Here is a 20,229-nt window from a genome sequence, read left to right as displayed (position 1 = left end):
GAAGTAATTAATATGGAAATACTGATGTACTACAATGAAGTATTATCAAGTAAAACTGATTTTAAACCATTTTTCAAAACCTCCTAAATTGACCAACGTGCTTTACACATTTTTAAGGCACAACAATGGCAAAAGAATAAAAAACACACACACACACACAAAACCCACAATGCATTCAGGTGGCAAAACCAAAAATGAAATGAATCAATCCAGCCATGCTTTATTAATCATGAAAGGGAAACAGAAATATGGTTGATAGTCACGGTCACTTTAAGTGCAGTTTAACTGTTCATAAATTCTAGTTGATTCGGTAATGAAATTAGACATTAAGTGCTGTAACACAATTGAGAGTTTTAAAATACAAGTAAGCTGTTATTGTTTATGAATGATTGAACTTGTCCATTGGCATTGCTTACATGGAAAAGTTACACCTTTTGTAAATGATAGTTTAAGACAGTAAAAGTTAGTAAAAGACAAAAGTGACCTCTGTTTTAGTGACAGTAACTTGGACTGATTACATCGGTAGCCTAGATCAAGCAGAACATTTATCATCAAATGTGCAGAGAAATGAATAAATTCCTGTTATTCTTGACAACAAATGGTTGAACTTGTCCAACTGAGTTAGTCCATGGCCTATAAACATATATCACTGAGAAACCCAGTGTTTGTTCACAGGGAACTCAACATGCATGCAAATCTTTAAACGCCTATGATTATATTCACAATAAGCAATTTGTGTTTCTTTGGTAAACACTTCCAAAATTTTGCTTAATTTGGGACTTACATGACCTCATTAATCATCCTCATACATCCATCTGTTTTGTTGGTTAGCACAAATAACATAAGCCCCAATCCATAAAATAGTGGTAAGAAAAGTCCTTCTTTTCTTTGAGGTCTTTATTTGTCCTTTTAACAAAATGTAACAAAAGAAAAACTTTTTTTTGCGGGGGAACATTTATCATTTATCATGCAATATGTCAAAACTATTATAGTGTAATCTTCTGCTTCTTGGTATCTATTAAGGGGCAGAAGACAATTATCAGACTGTTTTCAACAGAATGTTGGGCAAAGTTTTTCCATTGAATGATGACAAATGTCACAGAAACTCTGTATATTATATATGATGCATTTGGCTTTATTATGTAACTCTCATCTGTGATTAGGAGCTTGGTTTTACCGAACAAATAAGATGGGAGCTGTTCTTTTGCCTCCTAGTTGCACACACTTCTCTGTGACTTTACACAGAATCTCAACAATAAAGGTGCCAATTATTGAAAAATAAAAAGTGTTAGAAAATAAACACAAAAGTAACTAGAAAAGCACTCAGAGAGAGCAAACCTCAGCCAAGGGCCACAGTTAAAAAATTCCTGGATCCAAACGGTGATCCAAATCACCGCCAAAATTAAATCAGTTCTTCCTATTCACATTTCCAACAAGTCCTGAAAATTTCATGAAAATCCGTCCAGAACCTTTTAAGTTATCTTGAACACAAACAGGCAAACAGATAAATACAAAATAAAAACAAAACCTCCTTGGCGGAGGTAATAAGATTATTATAACAGCTGTAAAGAATATTTAAATTACCTAAAATCAAAGACAAAACAATAAAGTTATTAGGTGTACATCTCTGAATGTGTTGCAAGTGTTTCAGTAGTTGAGACACGTTCAATTTTCCATCCTTCCAGCTTTTCCCTTTAGGGGTCGCCACAGCAAATCATCTGCTTCCATCTAACTCTATCTGCTGCATCCTCTTCTCTCACTCCAGCTACCTTCATGTCTTCCCGCACAACATCCACAAATCTCCTCCTCAGTCTTCCTCGAGGCCTCCTGTCTGGCATTTCCAACCTCTGCATCCCTGTACCGATATATTCACTATCCCTCCTCGGTACATGTCCAAACCATCTCAGTCTGGTCTCTCTGGCTTTATCTTCAAAATATCTAACATGTGCAGTCCCTCTGATGCACTCATTCCTGATCGTATCCATTCTCATCACACCGAGAGAGAACCTCAATATGAGACATGTTCAATATTTCTTATAATTCAAGAACAGCTGAAAACATTTGCTGGAAGATCTAAGTGGTCTAAAGGGGGGGAAGCTGAAAACTTCAGAAACATACTCAGATGCAGGCTGATTAAATGTAAAAGCAGGAGAGAAAATTTAAAATAAGTTGTGTGAAAAATCCGAACCTGGTGGTGTACTAGGGGTAAATGGGGTTACACTCTCTTAGTTTTCTATACTAGTAAGGCATCTTGCTGAAGATGAAAAAACTGGGCTGGCTGATAATCAAATACGAAGTGTTGCAACGGTACAGTGTTGAAGTGGTTTTGTCTGTAGTCACTGTTTTCATGAAGCAATGGAATGAGACATCGTGAGCCTAAAAGTATCATCTATACATTCCTGAGGTATTCCATTCATTAGCCATTCATGTTTAGTTCTTTGCATGTGACTGATCTTTCTATCCGACCTTATCATTTTCTATCTGTTCTTATTAAAAAGAAATAAGAAAACCTTGGCTACAAAAGGGTGAAGGAAATATACTGTTTTTAAACATGTTGTTAATTTTATGCTTTTAAAACTATACCATCACCAGCTGTTAACATATTAATAATGACAAAAGACAACACACACTAATGGCCTTATAACCATGGATGCTTTCATAGTGAATTTGACTGATTTATGTATTTATTTATTTGGTGAGTCTGACTATTGTGTCATCTGCAAACTGCTAAAGTTACTAAATCAGTATTGTTCACATGTTAAATTCTGTTTATTTTTGTTTTCTCTCTTGAAGTGAATTGGCTTGCATGGCTGCAGAACCTCGCATCACGAGAAAGCTGCCAATTATCAGCCTGTGCTTTCTAAGAAATAATGAATACTGTTTGTGTTCAACACCATTCTGTGAAGTTTTAGGTTGTCTTTAGCTGTTTCTGTTACAATTAAATGTTAGAATTTCTCTTTTTTTGTACAATAGAATATTAAATATGTTCTGCAATGAAGGGCTTTACGGTTGTCAATGTTTTTTGGTGAGAATTTTTTAAGATGTTCTTGATCTTACACTGTGCCAACATTAGTTTTTAAGATGAGAATTTACTGTATGTTATTCTGCACACTCTTTATGTCATATTTTAAATGAAATATTTTAATATTCCTAAGCTTGTATATGGCTTTTAATAATTATTGTTTTATGGTACTACAGTTTGTCCTTACAATTATCTTTATTAAAGACAATTTATTACAATCTTATTAACTGTGTGATTTTTACCATAATTTTGGGAGATGCATGCCAATTTTATTTATGCTTTATATTTTTGGAAGATGTTTCTGTGTTTCATTTATGATTTTTTTTTTTTTTTTTTTTTTTTGAAAGACCACTATGAATAATAAAAGAACCTCTATTTTTGCCAGAGGGACAGACACAGCTTCATCTTGTATAAACCAACAGTTAAAAGCAAAAATGTTGATCATCAATTAATTATTTTACTTTATAAGTTCATAGAGCAAAACCTACACACGAGCTTGAATATGCTGCTTTCAAGAAACATTATTCACTTATTATATAAAGGTACAGCAAAAAATTATTTGTGTTGTCAAAGTGATATCACACTTTGTGTTGTCATGCTATTGATTGATTATGATAACATATGAACACCAATACTGGTCAGTTAGTAGTATTAGACTTAAATGGTTTAAAAATAAAATCGGACAAATAAGCACTTTCCTTGAGTTTATTGCCACCCATTACTTTTTGACAAGGCAGTATATTTTGCACACTTCATGATCACTCAGACCAAACAGCCTGAATACAGTGCAGGAACAATGTCGATGACTTTCTCTGATGTTAAATGTGACTACTCACAATGTGATTTGTATGATTTGAAAAATGTAGACACATTTTTAGAAGACATTGGAACCGATTTTGAAAAAGAGCAAACATCATCCATACAAAGGCGTTAAAGTCCCAATTTACGAGCTGACACTGAAAGCGCCACTGACAGACACTTTCCAGTCTGTGTGCGCATGCCCACCATGAGATATGAATAACTCATGCGGATGGTTAGAAAGGTGAGGAGCACAACAATGTCTGAGCTCAGTGTTTAAGTATAAACTACCTTTAATAACACTAAAGCGACTTTCTGTCGTCCAACTGGTTTAAAGAAGCGACTGGGACTGACTTAAATCGTTAGGTGGACCTCCAGGAGTTTGTTTACATGCAGTATTATTTAAAGTACCCACGTTGTTATGACTTTTTCCTTCTTTTTTTTTTGACGGACACTGCGCAACGTTTTCAGCGATGTATGGCGCCGTCTTTATTAAGCTTGTAAAGTGTGAAAACAGCACTTTTTATTGGTGAAATGGGATTTATCGCTGCGGCGTGGGACTGTACGTCTGCTTCAGCTGGAACCTAAGACTTTTGCTTTAATACTGTAAATTGACTGTATTGCCTATATTGTTAATATTCATGGAGTCTGTTGGGAAGTTTGAGTTCAGCAGGAAAGACTTGATTGGTCACGGTGCCTTTGCAGTTGTGTTCAAAGGCAGACACAAAGAGGTAATGTTCATATCTGGGCCTAATTCTGATTTATTTTGTCATTGTTTATATTTGTCTGGCTGGCTTTTCATATATTCTGCTTTTTAAAAAAAAAAAATCTTTTCAAGAAACGCGACTGGGAAGTTGCTGTCAAGTGCATTAACAAGAAAAACATTGCCAAATCTCAGTCTCTACTGGCAAAAGAAATCAAAATTTTAAAGGTATTGTAATTGTTTTTTTTTTGTTTTTTTAATATGTCATATATTTTTTGCTGCAGTCTCCAAATGTATATTTAACAATTATTCTCTTCACATCTCTAGGAACTCAAACATGAGAATATTGTTAGACTACTTGACTATCAGGTAAGGATGTGGTTTTTTTTATTACCTTTATATTACTCTCATCTCATATGCATGTCACCCACCCACAGATAAACACACAGACATGCGATACTAGAAATGCCAAATGATGCAACATGTTGCTCAAACTCTGCCTCAGTCACTCGTAGTACAAATACGCCTGTTGGATGTTGTAGTTTTGCATGCCACCTCACGGATTTGAGTTTTAGCTTGAGGTTTTACAGCCCCCTCCCCTCTCCCCCATCTTATTTAGGTCATCACAAGACTTTAAAAAATATATTTTATACTATACGACTGTTGTGAAGACGGATATGACTGGCACAGGGTCACCGTCAGAGCCTACATGCCTTATTAACATAACAGGTCAAAAACGACACAGGACACTAACCATCTGGTTGGTTGTAAGGTCCCCTTTGTGCATTCCTCTTATCATCTTACTGACACCTGCCAGACAGTAAGCTCGGATGGGCTTATCTCGCTACGTCTGACAGATGGCACAGTGCACCAGGTTAACAATGGCTTATAAAACACAGTCTTAGTATCGTCTCACAGTAGAGACACACTGACATACAAAGCTGAGGGCAAAGCTGCATGCCTCATATGTTGACGTCATTATATTAATTTATAATCTTCATTCTCTCATATTGCCATCGGGCATTTTTATGCAATCGCACAACTGGTAAACACATCTTTCGTGTCCTTAAAAACAGAGCTTATGAGATTCAACTCAGTGACTCAGCTTATTTTCCAGCTAATTATGTTGCCTTTAAGTCAGGTGGGGTCAACAGCCTAAACTTTTCACCCATTTACCTCACCCCATATCCCCTCACTGCTCTGACTTTTTCAATGGTGGTGAAGAAGGGTGCTGAACTGGAAAAGTGTCCTGGATGATCCATGATTCTGGATGTGGGCCTTGACTAGATAGAGTTTCAAGGCCCCTGAGTTTGCTGTTGTCAGGCGGTCCAGAATTTCAAGAAGCCGCAAGGTGACAAGCCAAAAAAACAGTCAACTGACTCTAACGCTTGAAGTGCTGCCTCTGGTTGTGTAACAATTATTGGTATAAATTCCATCTCTCGACACGAAATACATTTTTTATTTAGACATTTACGGATTTATTGACCTATCCATCAACTCATGTAGAAAGAGATTGATGTTCTGGTAAATACTTTGCTTGATTATTTGCATTTTATTTATTTCAACAGGAGATGGGAGGGTGTGTGTATCTTGTCATGGAGGTGAGTTGTGTGATGGTTGAGACAGGTCTGTTTTCATGTGAACATGTAAATCACAACCACTAATAAGGCATCAAGTTCAAAGCTATTAAGACTTGTCTTTCCTGTCTTTTCAGTACTGCAATGGTAGTGACCTGGCAGAGTATCTCCACTGTAAGTCTGCAGCTAAACAGAGGTTGATTCTTCATAACACTCTGTGTTGTGTCTTGCCTTTTACTTTTTATGTTCAAACTCAGCAATAAGGGGATATTTGCATAATACTCAATTTTGCAAGTAAAGGACCAAATTTATTTCCATTTTGGGGGTGCAGTAGATTTTTTGGCAGGGGACTAGAACCATAATTGAGGTTTCAAGTTTATGCAAGCCAGTGAGTGAGTAATCACTAACACTTCCAAGTGCTTAACCCAGATAAAATTAAATCTGTCAAGCAGACTTGTGATCAAGTTTCTGCTCAGTGATTTTCCTCTTAATTATGTGGAAATTAGAGCAAAATCAGAAGCCAACAATAACTCCCAGTTTGCATTTTACAGCTGCTTTTCTATTAGTCCTGTGATCTTGCCACATTTGAATTCTTAGAAGCTTCTCTTACTAGAATATTCTCCCCTCCTCAGGTTTCAAGGCATATTTTGAAAAGTGATGGGAGCATGGAGCAAATTTTTCTCAGGCTAGATTTGCCTCCTGGGTGCTGATGTGTGTATTTAAGTGCTGATGTGGAGGTTGGGTCTAATTCTGTCACGATGCCAGTATTTCTTATGTTGTAAAAAAGAAGCATATAGCTATTTGCAGTACAAGACTCGGTCACATTTGGCAAGGTTGATAGAGCACCCACATGACCTCGCCCATCTGTCACTCACTTATCCCCTGTGCTCCGATGGAATAACACGGCAGCCAGAAATACTGCTCTACTGGGAGGGATGTGGGGGGTGCTAGCATGTTAAGGGCCCTATTTTTTTTTATTTCCAAAGAAAGTAAATGTAGTTTTTATTGGCAATATCAGTGGCATTTTTATTATGTTATGGTGACTTTTCCCCATTTAGCCTACATGTTTTATTGTTCTGTCCAACAGCGAAAGGCACGCTCAGTGAAGACACCATCCGTATATTCCTGCAGCAGATTGCTCAAGCCATGAAAGTCCTGCAGAGCAAAGGAATCCTCCATAGAGATCTCAAACCCCAAAATATTTTACTCTGCCACCCAGAGGGGCGTAGATCCAGTTCCATCAATACCATTATTAAGATAGGTAATTTCTTAAATCTGTAGATATTTAAATGCTTTCGCTGTACAGTATTTCAAATAGAGTAGAATGATGGTGGAATAAGCCTATTTGTTTGTCTTGAATCTCTATCCTTTACCTTATTTCTTTCAACCTCCAGCTGATTTTGGCTTTGCACGACACCTCCAGACAAACACCATGGCAGCCACACTGTGTGGTTCTCCCATGTACATGGTAAGCATTAAGGTCTCTCTTACTCTTGTTTTCTGTGCCAACAGGTTTGTAATGTCACTGTGTCTCTAAGCTGTCAGCTGTGTTTGTCTGGACACAGGCTCCTGAGGTCATCATGTCCCAGAACTATGATGCCAAAGCCGATCTGTGGAGCATAGGCACTATTGTGTACCAGTGTCTGACTGGAAAAGCACCATTTCATGTGAGTGATACTTCAAATGGAATATGAACATTTTGATATAAGAAAACATACATCAATGTTTTTTTTTTGGGTGATTAGCAGCATAGAGTCAGATTTTTGCCAAGAAACGCATATTAAGTTCCTTTATATAAATACTCATGAAATTATGTTTTAGTTCCTGGAAAGGGCAAAGTAAGCACTGATAAAAGAGAACATGATGCTTCCCTTTCATAACGCCATGAACCACAACACAGCTATTAAAAACACCAGTCTGCTGGATGATACTCCTCCTGAGTGTTGTTAGTTGGGAAATGCTGAAACAGTTTGACTGCTTGTTCGGACTGAACCCTGCTTATGCGGGAGGGGGAGGATTTCTCTATACCGAGAGTAAACATCATTTCACAATCATAGCTATTACTTTCCACTGTTCACGTGGCTGCTGCAATGATACTTTTTCAAAGGCAGGTGCAGCTTACCTCAGCTGTAACTTATGAGCAGACACACACCAAAGTTCACCCCTTCTTTGGTTCTTTATTTCAATGTAAACATTTCCCTTCATTCCAAATGTGTTTGCAGTCAGGAAACAAAACACACTTTCTTGATAAGTCCAAGCGTTAGAGTGGAGTTTGCTGCTGCTGCTGCTGCTGATGATGATGATGATGATGTTTATCTAATTGGTCTAGATGGCAGACAACTTTACCCCTGCTGAGATCACCACATGATGATTATGTGCTGTTGTAAAAATGCTTTCATTTTTGTAATAATGTAGCTGAAAAGCCCTTTTCTAAAAGGGCTGGACTAAACTATTTTAACATCTTTGTGTGTTTGTGTGTGTGTTTATATGAAAAGCAATCTGAAGTGTTATTCATGGTTTTGTTTTTTTCAATAGGCCAGCACACCACAGGAGCTCCGTCTCTTCTATGAAAGCAATACCACCTTGTTACCCAGGTTAGTGCATCTCTCTGTTAACTGCCCCTGTATGCACATGTGCCATGTATGCACATATTACACATCATAACATGAGAGGAAGGGGTGTAAACAGGCTGTACTGGGAAATCTGTCAAGTTTGCAGTGTTTAGGGTGATGGATGGCTGACTTTTATGCGTATGTGACTTAGGTTCAAGCACATGTGAGTCCGCAGACACATGCTCCCACAGGCATAATTAGCAGTCAGTAAATAAGTCCCACCGCACTGCTAAAAATAATCTTGATGTGAAAGAAAATGACACAGACACCTGATTTAACCAATGAGATCTCAAAAATTCTTTCTCTGTCACTTTCACAGTTATTATGTGAATTCCTACATATGTATAAGGTTACTGTCCTGTCAGCTGTGAAAGCTTAAATCTGGTTAAATGTCAGCAGGACAGGCAGATTCCTTTTGAAAACTGAATCTGTTATGTTGAGAAGTGGACCTGAAAAGCTTTCAAAAGGGATTTATGGTTTGTTTGCCTTACTTTGTTCATGAAGTACTTCGCCAGCTTGTGTATGGCTTACAGCCACACTTATCTTCTGCAGTGATACAGCTGGATGATAAGATGGACCATGTTTCTGTGTGAGCAGGGCATAGTTTGTTTTTCTCTCACTCTATATTTAACCAGCTCCGAGGTGCCAGCTAGTGGCCTGTGCGGCTATCTTTTTCCACATGACCCACATAGCTTAACACAGACGTAAATACACATCGTCTGACTGACTGTGAATGTCATGTTGCCTGGAGGTTTTGTCTTGAAACCATAATTTAGATTTAAAATTCACTTATTTTATAGGTTACAGCATGCTTTTGAGATATAACTGTCCTGAATCTTTATAATGACAGACAGGAATAAATTATAAACACTGGCGAGCACACAGAGACCAGAAGCTCTAAATAATAGCATCTTATATCATCATGTAAGCTAAACATACAGCATGCTGGGTGAAACATCTGGAAAAGACTAAATTATTAAATGAAAATTAAATAAAATATGAAAAACTAAATTCTTTATTTATTCCAGAGGAAATTTTAAATCAATTAATTCTTAAATTAACAATAATAATAATAATAGTAATAATATAATCATAATAATAATAATCAATGCTATTTAAGCTAAAAAAAAATCTGCTTAGCATGCATTAAGGGATTTTTTTCTTTTATCTCAGCATCCCGAAGGAGACTTCTGCTAACTTAAGACACTTGCTGCTGGGGCTGCTCCAGAGAAACCACAAAGACCGGATCAGCTTTGGTAAATCTCCCCCTCTTTAATATTAGGGATCCCCTTTCATAACTCCATCTTGAAATGTTGTTCTTACATGTAAATCTTTATATTTGCAGATGAGTTCTTCCACCATCCTTTCTTGGAGACGAGCTTATCCACAAAGAAATGTATGTGCTATGTCTTGTGTGAGTCCATCTGGTGAGCTTAGTGTCAGTAAAGGTGTCTTAACCCAGGTCCTAACGCAAGAAGGTGTGTGTTTTTTTTAACAGGCTCACCGGCTCCAATGCTCTCCTACCCCAGCTCTGGCTCAGGCAGCTCATCCAGCAGCTCCTCCACATCCCAGCTGGCTTCACCTCAAGTACGCTATCTCCTGCATGTAAAGTCATTCAGTTAAAGATATGAAATTTGCTTCTAACAGAAGTAATCACGGTGTGTTTTTGTTACCATATATCTCACGGATAAATTTGATCATTTGTTTTTTATTCGCTTAGCATTCCGATGGAGAAATGCACCAGCTTTCGCCCAAAGTGCTGCACTCGCCTACACAGGAGGCTGCCAAATTCCAGCGGAAAGAAAAATCCAATCAAGATGGGAGGAACACATATGCAGAAGATTATGTCATGGTGCCTGCACAGTTTCCTAGTAAGACCCTCAGCCTCCCTCTGTTCTTATCTAAGTTCCCTAATTTTTAAGAGGATTTTCTTCACACAAGCACAAAAAAGTCTGATTCTGTTTGTTTTGCTGCTTGCTAGGTGAATACACATGTGGGGTGGAAGTTGGGTCACCTAGTGACAGTTGTCTGATATACAGTGGGTGAGTTTCTCTGAGGTACACAATGCAGTGTATTTCACTTAATTAGTGGAAGAAAATATATTTGAGTTTTTATTTTTTAAAGAAACTTGCAAGTATGTTCATTTAGAAATTCTCGACTGGTGGAGAGAGGTTCTGGAGTTGCAAGAAAGACACCACCATCCCCAGCCCTTTTACACTCTCCATCCAAGCCTGTCTAGTAAGAGAACTCTTCAGAACCTTTCATTTAGTCATATAATTGTTTTTTCATTGGTTTAATGTAACGCATGTTCGTCTTGGTTGCCAAGTCCTTGGTGTCTTATTTCTCGGCTTCATCTTTTAATCATGCAGTAATCCTGTTGAATTGCATGGCTGTAACTGCAGCCCATCGGTGCCCATTCCTGTTCCAACTCAGATCCAAAACTACCAGCGTATGGAACAGAACCTGCAACCTGTTGGATTGCATGGCTCTACAAGGTATATAAAGCTGCATCCTCCATGCAGCCACTTGAGCTTATCTCTCACTATTATCCATTCCTGTCTTCCTTCATCTAACTGTGTCTTATGTCTGTCAGGATCATGCTGTGCTGTGCTGGCAGCAGCAGTCCAACCCCACTGCAGTGTGGACATCGTAGAGCTTCATATTCAAAGATCTCATCTGACACCCCAAGGCTGGCAACTGGAGTTGGTCAACCACAACGGTGCTCTCCATTAGGTAATAACCTCAACTAGCCTATTATGTCATCAGTCTATCTTTTCAGACATGACAAATACTTAATAACATTGTTAACTTTGTCAAGCATCAGTTATAACTTTGTTACTGTGGCCAAAAGTCTCCTCCCACTTGGTTCTTTCCTTCTGTTTTGTAGACATTACAACAAAGCCCCCTATTGTGGTTTTTTTGTGTGAGATTCAGATTCTGATATTCACTTTTATTCTTAGGAGATTTCAAAGGAGCTCTGGAGCCAAACACACACCCTGTTAAAAAAAAAAAAAAAAAGAGTTGTAGCAAATATGTAGCCATCTGACAGAGATCTACTGCACAGTTATGTCATGTTTAATGGATTAAATCACAAAAAGAAATTGTAATGAAGTGTTATTTGATTTCCCCTGTGCACACTCTGACTCATGTACTTTTACTTTTCAAAACCCTCGGAGTACATGCCTAATCTTGTTATGTCTACTTATAAGAGAAAGTAAACATATGACTTTACAAGTATTATGTACTGATGATGGTTTAATTGTTGTCACTCTGTTTTAGTTGGATTGAGCCCAAAAACATCAGAGCAGACTCTCCCACTCAGTACAAGAACAGGACAGCTCACTGAATCTCCTGGCACACAGGTCACCACCAGCTCAAAGGTCAGCTTCCATATCAAAATAACAAGATGGATGTTATGCCGTGTCCATATTCTGCCATCTATCCATAACCTCTCTTGTTTGGCATTTTTCCATTATGTTGCGCAGCACACTTTGTATTGGAACGACTATTGCATGCTTTATTTTCCATTATGGCCGGTAGCCCTTCCACGTGGACAGGATTGCTTGTTTATCACTGCAGTTGCAACAACACAGAGACAAGCACATGTCAACCATACTGTTGTTTATTATATTACACACTTCTAGTTGAGGATATTATTCAAAAAGGCTTATCAACTGATGGGGTTAAGAGGAGTGTGGGGTTAACATTAGACTAATATGTTCATGAGAAAGGCTTTAAATATCTCCTGGGACTGAACAGAGCTCAGCTGTGATTCAATAAAATGATTAATCACCAAATCAAATCAATAGTCTTGGTTGATAAACATGGTTTGCTGTTCTCACAAATTAGATATCTGGGATTTTGGACACTTTAAAATTAAGTATTGTGTCAGTGTGTGTTAATAGGTACACTAAGACTGTTTTGCCCATATGTAGATGTCTTTGACCAGCCATCAGTCTACATTGTGTCCTTGTAAAATTTTGGCTCACATGGGACCTTAACCAAGTTATTACCAAAAAAAAAAAACTGGAAAGCCAAAAGTGCACAATAATGACAAGTTACTTGTACTTCACACTCTTTACATGGCCAGGAAATTATAAATGAGTGTCAACACACAGCTTACAAATTATAATAGAAAAAGTTTCAAATAATGGATTTCCTTTTCAGCAGCAGGCTCAACACAGAAAACCAAACCGGACCAGGACAGTCCCAAACCTGCAATCCCTTGACCCATCCCCGGCTTGCCAGACAAACCTCAGCCAGAAGCCAGCAAACAAAAGGGGACCTTTTAAAAGGTCACATCACTATATGAATACATTTTTTCTTTTTCTTTGTTTCTTAAGAAAATTGGTTAACAGCTGGAGATGTCACCAGTAATAACAATGTGTCTGTGGTTGCATTGAATCTTCAGATCTCTCAGCACTGGCAGGCTGTCAGACATGCTGCTGAAGGCCGCCTTTGGGGCAAACCTTTTTGAAGAGGGAAGTGACGAGAGCTTCAGTTGTGAAAAAAGCATGGATACAACAGGTACCAGAGTAAAATAATTACAAGTGAAATTTCTACTCACATCATCTGTCCAACATTAGAAATAGTTGCATGTTTCACATGTAGTGACAGTCTGTAATTATGGAATAATTAAGGTCCCTGCCTGTGTATTTCTGTAGCATGTTTTAAAGAAAAGTTAAACCTTTAGCATTGCAAAGAGCAAAGCACATAGACAAAAACTAAAAACTATCAGCAGAACTTATTACCTTTGAAACTGTTTAAAAATATTAACATGAGCTGAGCTAAAAATGTTAAATGTGATGACTATTAAATCACTAGTTATATTGATGTGATGTGACAGATGTTAGTAATATGGGTGGTTAAAAATAATTTATTTTTAGAGATCTATTTCAGTGACAAGGACTGTGGTATTTACTAGACTGCAGTGTCATTTCAAAGTGAGCCATCTGACATCTGATTTATCTCTTCCTATTTGTGTCTGCAGCTCCACCTACTGGATGCCAGAAAGTATTTCACATCCCAGACAGCCCACCTCCTGCCATCTTCACTATGGGTTCTCCATCACATGGAAGCACCCCTCCTGACGCAGTGGTATCGAGGATGCTCTTAGGTAGGTGTTTTTATAATGTCATATCCTTATTTTATTATGTATACTTATTTATTCTTAGTTTTTGTGTTGATTTTGTTAATTATACACTTTTTTGTGGTCTATAAAAGCTGGACTTATATAATGAAAAAGGTTTGTAGGTTTTATATAACCGTTATCTTACATGAGGGATCCTCAATCCTGGTCCTCGAGGGCCGGGGTCCTGCAGGTTTTCCATTTTCTTCCAGCTGCAGCACACTGATTCAAATCAGTGTGTATTTCGCAGACATGCACAGAGCTTATCTGAGTCTGAGTCAGGTGTATTCCAGCAGGGACACTTAGAAAACCTGCAGGAAATCGGTCCTCGAGGACCAGGATTGAGGATCCCTGTCTTACACTTAAGAATGTTATCAGTTTTTTGCCTGCATCTTCATTACATATTCTCTGTATAAGCTATTTGGGAATAAGCTTAATTTGTTTCTTGCTGGAAACGCAGGCTCTCCCAGTTACTTCAGCTCAGGCTGGCAACTCAACAGCCGGCCCCTCCAACGAGGAAGCCGAAGAAATAGTGAAACCGAAGCCATGGATGCTTTTCCACTCAACAGCTTGATTTTTCACCCTCCAGAACTACCTGAAGACACGCTGTTGGAGGTAGTAGAGTTGACAAATTGACACTCTGCACGACCACGCTTTGTATTCACTGTATTTTATACATTCTTTTCACAGCAGCCTCATACAGACGCTCTGAGTGACTTGCGTTTCACTTTGGCTTTTGTCCACTGTGTCATGGAGCTGGCTTCCTCAAAGGACGTAGGGCTTGATGCCATCAGCAATCCTGATATTTCCTTTCTAGAGCAGAGCTTTGTGGCAGATCAGATTAGCCTTCTGAGTAGAGAGTGGAGGTGAGAGGCATGAAGGTTTACACGTTTCCTCAATATGTTCTGTAGCTTATTTTACAATGACATATTTTGGTAATAACTCATATCTCTTGTGTGATGTTCCAGCTACGCAGAGCAGTTAATGCTGTACATGAAAGCAGAGGAGTTTCTGTCGTCAACTCTGCACACAGCCAAAGAAAATATTAAACAAGGCCAACTCCTGCCGTCTTCTACAGTCAAACAAGGTGAGACAAAGGACAGGCTTTGGGATTTAAAGCATTCACCTTTTTAAGTTTTAAGTGTTTTTTATTTAGAGAAAAGAAAATTAGCTGTAAAAGAACTGTAATTTAAGCACTTATATGTTCAAACATTGGATCTGCTTTGAATATACAGTATATTATTGAAAAGAAATTCAGAAATATGCTCATTCAACCAAATATAGGGTCAACACATCCCCTTACAATCACATGGAAATCATTTGTGTTTCTCCTTGGACTGATAGAAAGAATAAATATATTTCTACTGAGTTTCAATCCAACCAAATATCTCTGCTTAGTTTAGTCAGTTAAGTTCAGTTAACATTCATTTTAAAACACTAATTTAAAGCTCACTTGCAAAGTCTTAAGTGCCAGAAATAAATATTATTTAACATTCCTCTGAAACAGTACACTACATAAAAACCTAAACTCACCAGGAATAAATAAATTCTGCAAAGAAAAATCAAAGCTGTAAATTATAGAGATCAAGGGGAAGTCTCTGTCATTTTTTAAAGAAAGAGATGGTTAAGTTGCCATATAACAAACCTTCCTGGAGGAAGACAGGAACAATAAGAACTTCCTCCTCTAGATGTTATCTTATCCTGTGGAGTTCTTTGTTTTACCCCAATCAGTTAAAAATATTCAGGAAAAGTCCAAGTTGTCTCGTAGACGGGTGATCAAATCTTTCAGATATTCACCTGAAAAGTTGATCCCAGATCAAAGCAGGACTCTTAAAAGACTATTTTTCAGGAAGCAACATGTGATCAGAAGTAATTTCAGTGATCAGATCAGCTGATCATTGATGACACTCACAATGTAGTGACAGTTCGGAATATTATTTGATAACATCAGATCAATAATGCTAAGTTCTCATCTATCTGTGACAGATGTCTTTTGTAAGTTTTAAAATCTGAGCTACATGTCTTTATTTATTTTGCTAAAGGATCAATACTTGGGTAATTATTAGCACCAGATAAAGAATGTGAATGTTGAGATCTCTGCCTTGCCTGCAAGACTAATGCAGCCTCCCTGTTCTGCCCATAGACTCTGTGTGTACAGATGATCAGAGTGTTTCATATATTTAAAAACATTTGAAAATATGAGCATGAAAAAGTTCTCATTTATAAAACATGCAGACATTTTTGCACAAAAATGGTTGATAACTGAGGGCCTTGATCTATTTATGTTATTGGATTGGAACTGAACTCCATATCAGCAAATGCATACAGTTGCTTAAAGAACAAAAAACACAAGCAGAAGAGGCAATGCTCTTGGGAGTAGAACAGAACTATAATATGAGTTGTTAGGCTATAAAATGGCAATTGTTCAATTTTTTTTCCAGTGATCAAGAAGCTAAACGACATGTACAAGAACTGCGTGACCTACTGTCGCTCCCTGAACGATCGGCTGCAGACCTTTTTACTTGACAAACAGAAGCTTATGGACCGATTTAATGGTCTCACAGCAGAGAAGCTCATCTACAGTCACACTGTGCAAATGGTGAGCTCTTTTTCAAAACAGAAGATGATGTTGCTCACTCCTAACCAGATCCTATGCAGTGTGTATTGATTTTAAATCTTTAGCTCCATCATTTAAATGCTTTTTTTTTTTTTTTTTTACTGCATTCAGGTCCAGTCTGCTGCTTTGGATGAGATGTTTCACTATGGTACAGCATCCGTCCAGCGGTACAGTAAAGCCCTTCTGCTGATGGAAGGTCTGTCCCGAACCCTCACAAATCAAAAGGACATTGACAGCATAAGCAAATGTATGTAAACACAGTAACACAAACTATAAAATCATGGCTGCATTCAGTTCCATGAACTAGACCACAAGTTAAGTTGTTTCTAATGTGATCATTGAATTTATTGTATATATAATTTTTTTTTACTTTTTCAGGTAAGCAGTGTATTGAGAGACGTCTCTCAGCTTTGCAGACATAACAGTGTCCATGAGCTCTACAAGTGTGTTCATGATAACTGCGTGATTTGCATCATCCATCACCCCTGAATGTAGATGGATCCACCAACAGACGAGCACTTTGATCTCACCTTGGAGAAATGACCACTGACCATCTACTCATATACTACTACCCAAATCTGTAACCGTGCACAGAAAAGACTGAAAGTTATGTTCTGTGCATATTCTTGAAAAGAGATTGTTTTGAAACTTTTGGGGAAATTGTTTTCAGTATTTGTCTTGTTACAAACTATATGTGTTAGTGTGTTAGTGTGTTTTGCACTTAGCATCAGTAGAATAATTGATAAGTGATTTTAAATGTGTTATACTTGAAACAAAGTTTAGATTGCTTTCTCTGTTTGAAGCCTTAAAGTTATGTGTCAATTAATGTACATCAGTCAACAGGAGTGTTAGTATTTTGGATAAGATGACCAAATATTGCCATGAAGTAGCATTATCACCAAAACTGTGCCTATTTTTGTATATTATTAATAATAGTAAAAACTGAATGTATGAAAGTATGCTTTGACCTCATACTGAGTGTTGCTTTATGACAGCTAGTCTTAAAGTCATGCATATGTTAGAGAGTGCAATAAGTATATTTTGACATTTGGGTGAGGTTTTGTTTGAGTGATATAAATCTTGTAATCTTCTTAGGTAATAAGAAGTCTGACATGAAACTAAATGCTACATTGCTTATGTTTAAATACTTTTTGTGTGCACATTCATTTTCATTTTTTTGGTTTAGTGCAAATTTTAATCGGTCAATGAACTTGACCAGACTTGTTATTACAACAAAATGTTGTTTATTTTATTTTAAAAAAATGTGTTTAATAGTGGCCTGTTATGATTGATCTAATTCCCTTTTGTATTTTCAAGTTTTTCAATTTGTGAGAATGAGTTGTTTCACAATGTGTGTTGAAAATAAATGTTATTTATTATAAGAATATTGCATAGTTTGTTTTTTTCTGTTTAATAAGCAAATTAGTTTCTGACTTGTATACCCTTTACGTTCAGAAATGGTCACCTCTCTTGAATCCAAAGCTAACATCTTGTTTTAAATTCCCAAATTAATGTAAAATCATTTAAGTAGGATTATACAGTTTTCTGCATTATGATTACCTAGATTCATCAACAACTAACTATACAGTTGTGCTCATATTTATTCATACCCTTTCATTAAAGAAGGAAAAAACAGCTGCCTGTAGAATAAGCTGAAATAGACAAAAGTAATAATAAATAAAGATTTCATAAAAATAATTACATTATTTTCCAATTTTGGTTCAATAGAAATATTTTGTTTTTAAAAAGAAAACAAATATGATAATTTATTACATATTGCATCACTCATAAATTAATATTTTGTTGAACAATTCTTTAATGTTTCTGCAACAGTCGGGTGTTTTCTGTTCCTCTCAGTCAGACTTCTGCACCTGTTGACAGGTATTTTGTCCCACTGTTCAACAGAAAAGTGCTGTAACTTGTCCAGGACCAGTTTGTTTTTTTGTTTGTTTTTTCTTTCTTCAACTCAATTAAATGAAAAAAAAAACTGTGTCTTAAATAACTAAATTATAGTTTTGCAAATTTTTAGTTATTGTTCCTTTTTTAAGTCTCCAGTTATTTGAGTGACTTGTAAATCAGCCTTTTCTTTAATGAAAGGGTATGAATACATATGAGCACAACTGTAAATACCATAGACATCATCTATACATGTATATAGACATCATCTATACATATATACATGTATAGATGATTTTTTTTTTTTTTTTTTAATGAACTTTATTGAAACAGTGACAGGTAGTACAAATAGGTTATCCATACAGAGCAGTTAATTCAAACAAAGTACATAACAGCAGGACAAAGAGAAAAAGGAAAAGGGGGAAAAAAAAAAAAAAAAACAGTAAAACTTAAACTAGTAAAACTTAAAACTAAGGGGTTATAACAGCTTAAACATATTACAGGCAGATATAGTTTTAATTGCTTTTTGCTTTTTAGAATGAAGGATAGAGGTGATGTATAGCTTGAACTCACCTACAAAGGCTGAGAAACATGGTTTTTCCTTATTTGTGAATTTACAGTTATGAATATGGGACTTAGCCATAATAAGGAGGAGATTTATCAAATACATACTAGAATTGTCATGAGAGTCCTTTGTTATGAGACCAAGCAGTACATCCCTCCAGAATAAAACAAAGTTTACATTAATTTTTTCATGAATCAGATTACAAAACCTTTGCCAGAATATTTTAACAGCTGGGCAAGACCAAAATAAATGTACAATTGTTTCACAGGAGTTCATGCAGAAACTACAGAGAGTATCAATATTTAATTTGAATCTATTATGAATGTAGACTTTAGCTGGATAAATCCTGTGGAGAAGCTTAAAGGATACTTCTTTCATTTTATTTGTGATCAGAAATTTATTAGGGAGTAGCCAAACCCTCTTCCATGGGACATCATCTACAAACCTATTCCAGTGAGAGATAGCACTTGGTTGTGATACAATGTCCATTTGAAATAAAGCTCTGACAGATCTGTTACTGTTTCTGGAATAAATGGGCAGACAGATCTTCCCAACACGGGTATTAAGAAGGGATTGCAGAGGTGTATTCTGGATGCCAATCCTCTGTTGATGTTTAAAGAGCATACAAACTCCAGAGGGTATAGCTCCAAACACTTTGGCATACTCCATAGGTGTTACAGGAATATTAAATTTAGAAAGAAATTCGTGGTATGTTAAGAGAAGGCCGCTGTTGTTAAATAGCTGATCTACAAGTATAATATTCTCATGAAACCATTTTTCTATAAAGAGAGATTTGTGTTTATATAAGATGTCCTTGTTATTCCAGATATAATATTTGTGAGGTGAAAAATTATGTTTGTAGATAAGTGACCATGATAAGAAGGCCTGGCGATGAAAATCTGACAATTTGAGTGGGACCCTATGAACATCATAATTACACCTTAAGAAAAAATCGACACCACCAATTTTTGATAAGATATACAGCAGAATGGTGTTCCAGATTGAGTTGGGGTTTAAAAAAAGTTGTTTCAGCCAATTTATTTTGAATGTATTGTTCAAGGAATGGAAATCAAGGAAATTGAGACCACCCTTTTCATAGGAATTCATAAGGACACTTTTCTTTAAGTAATGCGCTCTGTTTTTCCAAATGAAATCAAAAAGCATTTTATCAATCTCCTTTAGTAATTTATCATCAACATGCAGGACCAAAGCTGCATATGTTAGACGAGAGATGCCCTCTGCCTTAGTGAGTAGGGTTCTTCCTCTTAAAGACAAGTCCCTCATGAGCCACTGATTTAGTTTTTTTTGTGT

The 20,229-nt window shown here is 36.8% G+C and overlaps 1 protein-coding gene across 2 annotated transcripts; it reads left to right on the top strand.

The window, feature by feature from the left end:
• Positions 1-4,080: 4,080 nt before the first annotated feature.
• On the top strand, positions 4,081-17,754 carry ulk1a (unc-51 like autophagy activating kinase 1a). 2 transcript variants are annotated; one of them, XM_079251767.1, is made up of 27 exons: positions 4,081-4,551; positions 4,659-4,751; positions 4,851-4,892; positions 6,092-6,124; positions 6,238-6,274; positions 7,188-7,361; positions 7,495-7,568; positions 7,666-7,767; positions 8,636-8,694; positions 9,886-9,968; positions 10,058-10,108; positions 10,211-10,299; positions 10,433-10,583; positions 10,694-10,754; positions 10,861-10,950; positions 11,082-11,207; positions 11,306-11,445; positions 11,992-12,092; positions 12,883-13,007; positions 13,124-13,239; positions 13,703-13,828; positions 14,301-14,455; positions 14,531-14,706; positions 14,809-14,927; positions 16,282-16,439; positions 16,569-16,704; positions 16,836-17,754. In XM_079251767.1, exons 1-27 carry the CDS (start codon positions 4,462-4,464, stop codon positions 16,877-16,879), a joined length of 2,751 nt encoding a protein of 916 aa, XP_079107893.1. In that variant the 5' UTR covers positions 4,081-4,461; the 3' UTR covers positions 16,880-17,754. The 2 variants fall into 2 exon arrangements, with proteins under 2 accessions (XP_079107893.1, XP_079107892.1); XM_079251766.1 differs by having other exon boundaries at positions 12,880-13,007.
• The last annotated feature ends 2,475 nt before the right edge of the window (positions 17,755-20,229 follow it).

This window comes from Telmatherina bonti, assembly GCF_933228915.1.
Source record: "Telmatherina bonti genome assembly, chromosome: 13".
NCBI lineage: Eukaryota > Metazoa > Chordata > Actinopteri > Atheriniformes > Telmatherinidae > Telmatherina > Telmatherina bonti.
This window is presented reverse-complemented; position numbering and strand designations above follow the sequence as displayed.